The sequence below is a fragment of the Pithys albifrons genome, chromosome 20, assembly GCF_047495875.1.
Source record: "Pithys albifrons albifrons isolate INPA30051 chromosome 20, PitAlb_v1, whole genome shotgun sequence".
NCBI classification, from domain to species: Eukaryota; Metazoa; Chordata; class Aves; order Passeriformes; family Thamnophilidae; genus Pithys; species Pithys albifrons.
In genome coordinates this window covers 7,081,022-7,087,021 of record NC_092477.1, presented here as the reverse complement: position 1 = coordinate 7,087,021, position 6,000 = coordinate 7,081,022, and the positions used below count along the sequence as shown (strand labels likewise).

The 6,000-nt window shown below is 45.4% G+C and overlaps 1 protein-coding gene across 4 annotated transcripts in view; it reads left to right on the top strand.

Annotated features, from left to right (window-relative positions):
* Window positions 1-1,062: 1,062 nt before the first annotated feature.
* Window positions 1,063-6,000, top strand: part of CDK5RAP2 (CDK5 regulatory subunit associated protein 2) — a 70,303-nt gene continuing 65,365 nt past the window's right edge. For 3 of the 4 annotated variants that reach the window (XM_071574297.1, XM_071574298.1, XM_071574296.1), the window contains exons 1-3: window positions 1,063-1,195; window positions 1,355-1,422; window positions 2,602-2,672. In XM_071574297.1, coding sequence (XP_071430398.1) covers window positions 1,143-1,195; window positions 1,355-1,422; window positions 2,602-2,672 — 192 coding nt within the window. In that variant the 5' untranslated portion in view covers window positions 1,063-1,142. Of the gene's footprint in view, window positions 1,196-1,354; window positions 1,423-2,601; window positions 2,673-3,286; window positions 3,380-6,000 lie in introns of those variants that run through there. The other variant, XM_071574299.1, reaches the window with a different exon arrangement.

The window sequence follows — 6,000 nt, the reverse complement described above, 5'->3', positions numbered from 1 at the left end:
AGCCGTCATCCATGGCTGATTCCTTGGTGGGTAAGAATCTCCTTGAGACTTTTACCCAGAGGATGGTGAGTGAAACCTGACACAGGGAGTGAAACCTGAGTGGAGCAGCAGTGCTGAAGGGGAAAGCACAGCTAGAAGAGGAAACCAAATCCAGAAGAGGAAAGCAAATCCAAGGCACGTGGTTATTCCCGTGGGTGAGGTGAGTGTCCCGCTGGGATGGATGAGCTCCCTCGTGTTACAGGGAGGGAACAGCCCCAGTTCCCGGCAAGGTGACGCTGTAAACATTGCAGGGAAATATTTCAATCCTACTCACGCAGCTCCCAAATAATGGATTAATAAAGAGGGCAAGGGGCTGTCTGGAGCTCCAGGGGGTCACCCCGGCCATGCCCTCGGGGACACGGCCTGGGAGGGGACACCACAGCGCTTAATCCCGTTTAGCATTTACAGACTGTCAGTATTCCGAAATGTTAAACACATTTGTATTTTCTCTCCCAAAAAGCAGGAGAGCCGAGATGCTTTATAAGAAAACAAAACTAAAAACAACAAAACCCCCAGGTTGTTTCAAAATCAGCCCGCACGGGTGGTGACAGCAGCTGGCTTCGCTTCGCCCCGCCGGCTACGGAGAGCAGCGACTTGGAACTAAAGCGTCATTATTTCTCCCGCCAAGTCTGATGATGGCTCGGCGCTGTGGGGGACATGGAATCCATCAGCTCCAGTGTCTCTTCCAGTCCCGGCAGGAGCACTGGGCTGTGCTGGATCGCCGCTAGAGCCTCTTCCAAATGGGTATTATTTTGGAGCAGGGCCCCAGGAGCGCCCCGTCCCCTCTGGAGCCCCACGACGGGCTCCTTCCCTCACTCAACATGGCGCCCGGCGGCTCCCTCCCCCTTTGCCCATCTGGCACCCGCCGCGCTCTGCCCTCAGCCAACATGGCGCCTTGCCCGCCCACCTTCCCCCGCCGCCCATAGCAAACATGGCGGCTCCCATTCGGTTTTCATTATGCCCGCCCTCTACGCGCCTCCGTGGCGGCTTCAGCAGCTTCAGCTGTGCGGACGCAAAGATGGCGGCAGCGATTGCGGGCGTTTGAATTCCAGGGAAGCCGCCAAGCGCGCACACAAAGGCGGCGGGATCGCTGGGATCGCCCCATGGATTCGCCGCCGGGGGATGACCCGACGCTGCCGCTGGTGTTCGAGGGCAGGTACGGCGGGAGCTGCACGGTGGGGCCGCGCTGGGGGACTGCGGGTGCGTGTGGCGGGGCTGGGCCCGCGGGTCAGCGGGACGAGACCGCCCGCGCTTGGCTCACAGCGCTTTCCTTCTCCTCTTCCTCCTCTTTCTCCTCCTCCTCCTCCTCCCACAGCGCCAGCGGCTCGCAGCTGCCGGACATCTCCCGCGGGGACCCCCAGCCCGGCCTGCCCGGCGGACAAGGTAAGGCTGGGTCGGGGGGGGGCGCGAACCCTGCAGGGAAACAACTCAGCCCTGCGGGAAAAAGGGAAAAAACCCCGGCTTTAAAGTGATGTGCTTTTGTGTCAGCCAAGAGCTCGGCTCCAGCCTTACATAAGGCGATCAGCGCTTTTGTGGAGCGCGTGCTTAAAATCCTTGGAAGCTGTAACTCAGTGCGGTTTTCTGTATGATGACCTTAAAATCACACAGTGGTTTGGGTTGGAAGGGACCTTAAAGATCATTTCATTCCAATCCACTGCCATGGGCAGGGACACCTTCCACTATCCCAGGTTGCTCCAAGCCCTGTCCAGCCTGGCCTTGGACACTTCCAGGGATGGGGCAGCCACAGCTTCTCTGGGCACCCTGTGCCAGAGGAATTTCTTCCGAATCTCTACTCTAATCCTGCCCTCTGTTAGTCTGAAGCCGTTCCCCTTGTCCTGTCGCTCTAGGCCCTTGTGAAACGCCCGTTTCCAGCTCTCTTGTAGCCCCATCAGGTATTCCAGGTGCCTATTCCAGGTGCTGTGCAACTAAGTTCATCTTATGTTGTGAGAGACTTGCAAAAACCCACTCAATTTAAGTAAAGTGTCTGGACAGGACTAGTTTGAAACCTGTCTCGGTTGTTTGCTGTCCTGTGCTCTGTTAGTGGAAATTTCAGGTGTTTGTTTTGATTTTCTTTATGCATTTGTGTATCCAGCAACATAACTTGGCTGACTTCATGGTATAGAGGAAGCAGGTAATTGAAACTAAGAGAAATTGAATGAAATAAATTAGTGTTACTCTATTGTGCATCTGCTCTAGAAAAGCTGCCCTGTGAAATTCATCAGACTTTCAGGATGTAAAAAACTCTTTGGTTCTCTTTGGGTGATATTCAATACTGCTCTGTACAATTGCATAACTTTGGAAGAAATTTAAAATTTTTTTTTAGTTAATATGAGAGTCAGTCTGAGCCCTCAGCTATGTCTTCATTAAGATAAGTGCTACATGTTTTATACATTGTCATTATTCTGATGGAAAGTTTACTCTCTCTGGTTTGAGTGGAACAAAGCAACGCCTCCTGTGCTTCCCCAAAGGTATTTTACTTTTATTATGTTTAGATTAGTGTAGACCTTTGCCAAATTAAAGCCTTGCTTAGGGATTCTGCTGTCTGAACTTGTTCTTGTCTAGTGTTGCCAGATGTGGCAGAAGACACAGCAGTCTCACCAACTCGAGCTCGGACCATGAAGGACTATGAAAATGTAAGTGGACTTTTAATATAGGCCTTGGTGACAGATTTATGGCCAAGATATTCCCACCATGCTGCCTGAAGTGTTGCCTCTGGGTGTCAGGTTCTTAGTTTGGGTCAGTTCACACACATCTGTTGGGGGTGTGACCAGGTGGATGTCCCTGCCAGTGCTTTGAACCTTCATTTAAGTCTTGCTTCCAAACTGAGACAGAAATTTGGTGCTGAGAGCAGCCAGCTGCTGTGCTGAAGTTGTGAAACAAAAATTGGCACCCTTTGCTCAAAAGTTCCTGCAAATCACCACAAACACCAGAGTGCACATCTGCTGCTGATTTATTTCAGAGAGGCATCGAGTTTATTTTCATTTAGGCTCGTGCAGGGTTTGGCTTTGTAATTTACTGTGCAGTATGTTGCCTTTTCACTTTATAATTACATACGAGAGTGCTTGGAATAGTTCTGTTATAAAGGTCTGTGTTATTGTGACTGTTCTTGTAGATAAAATTCCTTTGACACAAATATAAAGGAAACATTAGATTTTTAAAAAATATATTGATTGCATTAGTTGTTTATATTATATCTACTGAATGATAACTTGATTGGAATGTAGTTGTGTTGCAGGGCACCTTCCCTGTTAGATGTTTGACTTTTTTTTAACTCTGGTAATTATTGTGTGAAGAAGCTGTAGAGGGGAAAGCAATCCAAACTCTGAGAGAAGTGCTGCAGGTAAAGGCTGTGGCTGCTGGTTTGGGGCTGTGTGAAGTGTCTGCAGTTTTGGTGCACTGCTGTAGCTGCTGTTACCTTTTGTGGCATTGTTTTTGAAATGAGTGTTTCTTCTAAACTCTTTCAGCTTCTCTGTGGCCTTACATCCCTCTGAGGGGAAACTTTGCTCTTTGCTCAGAAGTTAGAGCTTGTTTTGGAAAGCCTCGGATGTTTTTTACAGTCTGTATCTATTTCACTTCCTCTTTCGTTGACTGGGGTAGACAGACACTGCCTTGGCATTAGGATATGCTTGAAATCTTTTATTGTGACACATCCCAAAGACCTCAGTCTAGAATATACTTTCTACAAGTGGGTTATTGTCTCCAGGGTTATTTTGCACAGGAGAGAAAAGTTGTAGCAGGGAGGGAAAATGTGTTGTGATGTAGAGGAGAAAGGTCCTCCCCACAGGTCTGTCATCCTGGTGTGTACAGAGCCCTCACATTAAACTGAGCTGTAAAACTTCTCACAGGCTTTTATGGATGCCAGCAGTGTGATGAAGCTCCAAGATCCACTCAAGTAAAGGAAGAAGAATCCATTAAACACAGAGTTATTTCTATAACAATGTTATTTATGTAGGATATGAGAAGGATGTAATGAGAAGAGTGGCTCCTGAGAGAGCAGGGTGGATGTAATGGGCTAAAAGGTGGATCCATGCAGGAAAGGTCCTTTAATGTTGAGACCTGGAGAAGGTGCTGAGCTGGATAATGTTCGAGGAGCAGATTGTTGAATTATTTATGGTGTGTCTCACTTCCTTGAATACAGAGGGAACCACCTTGTGATAGAAAACATGATTACCTGAGCACAGTGAAAGCCATCTCTGAGGACCTCCTTATGGGTTATTATGTGCTCATGAATAAAAAGGGTGATGGGTATCACTGTGGGTTTTTTCTTGTCTCTCCAAACCCACTGAAGAGTTTTGCTGCCTTGTAAAATGGCCTCTGCTGGGGAAAACTGGTGTGCTGTGAAACCACAGCCACTGCTGACAGATCCATTTTTCATGGAAGTGGCTCCAGGCAGGCTTGGAAAGGGGGTAATCTGAGTTAGGATTTCCAGCCATGCTGTCTGTGGTGTAGAATGTTCTGTGTATTGTGTATATCATTGTCCTGGTTTTCATTCTTTTTTTAAATACAGAAATCAAAATGCATAAAGGAATTAAGACTCAGTCTTCAAATGCATAAGCTGAGAGGGTTGCCATTAAAATCTCTTTGCAGTGCAGATTTACTCATGTTATACATGTTGTCTTTTATTAAGTAATAACTTTTTAATTGTCCTCTCCCTGAATTAACTTTCATCTGAGAAAATGAACATCAGAGATGACATTTGTTTCACTTCTTGTTTTATGGTTGCATAGTCTGTTTTACTTGCCTTTTGAAAATATTGCCCTTAAGCTCTTTGGTTTATTTCTGTTGCCACTGAAATACATGTGACTAAAATTATGGTATGATGAGTTTCTTGGAAATTGTTTTTTCCTTTTGACTCAGAGTGTGTGCAGACTGACTAGAAGTTCAACTGGTATAATCTCAGTGTCTTTGTCACTTGGACTTTTTCTGAATGAGCAGAGACTGTTAGGGATGCTCCAGGCTGTGGGAATGAGGCACAAAGTTTGTGTAGCCAACTGGATTTTCAGTCTCTTGGATGATACTCACTCGTGTGAATAATGACGAGGCATCTTGCTGGGCAGGGGTTATTAAACTGAAGAATTGTTTGCAGGTGCAGGTTCTGAGTGCAGTTACAGAAAGTAATCTTAGGTTTCACAAACCAAATATTTTAGAAGTTGTATTGCTAGTAATTTTTACAAATGGCACTGTACAGCTCTAGAAAAGCCTATATAAATATTTTATTAGTAGCTCTGTAACATATTAGATTTCCATTTGCTGAATGCATCTGGCAGGGGACACAAGTCTTATTTGAATGAATGTTTTATGCTTAGCCTTTTAAAAAAATTTAGAGGGAGACTCCTTTCTTTAATGAAACCATCAACTGTGTTACTGCCTCTACAAGAAGGTTAAAAATTATATGCAATTTTTTCCCAAAGAATTGCACAATGAAATATGGGATGGGATAAAGGTTTTATTGGTGTTCAACTGGGCTCACATGCCTTGTGTGCCTGTGGCTTTTCTTCCCATGAATAAGATTACCTGGGTCCCATGAATGAGGTTGCCTTCCCAGGCTTCTGCTTAGGAAATATTTGTTTCAACATGATGTCTTATATTTCATTCAAGTTCTATCTTATAGAAGAATTACCCAATATTTTTAGATTTTAAAAACTTGTTCGGATTCTATTTGTCAAGTCAGTCAATGTTTTAAAGAAGGGATATTCTAAAGAGCACTGTCTGCACAGCAGCTGGTATTATATATTTTTAAACAATACTATTTTATAATGGTTATTCACTTAAGTGCTGTGCAGGGCTGGAAATAAACATAAGAGGTTGTCATAAGTGATAACATCTTGGACAAACACACATTTATGTGTCTGCAAACATATCTTAAAACCAAACTAAAAGACAAATCCCAAAACATTCACAAGGGATAGGCTGGAATGGGATTTCTTGTTCAGGTGAGGAATGGAGTTGGGGGAAAATGTT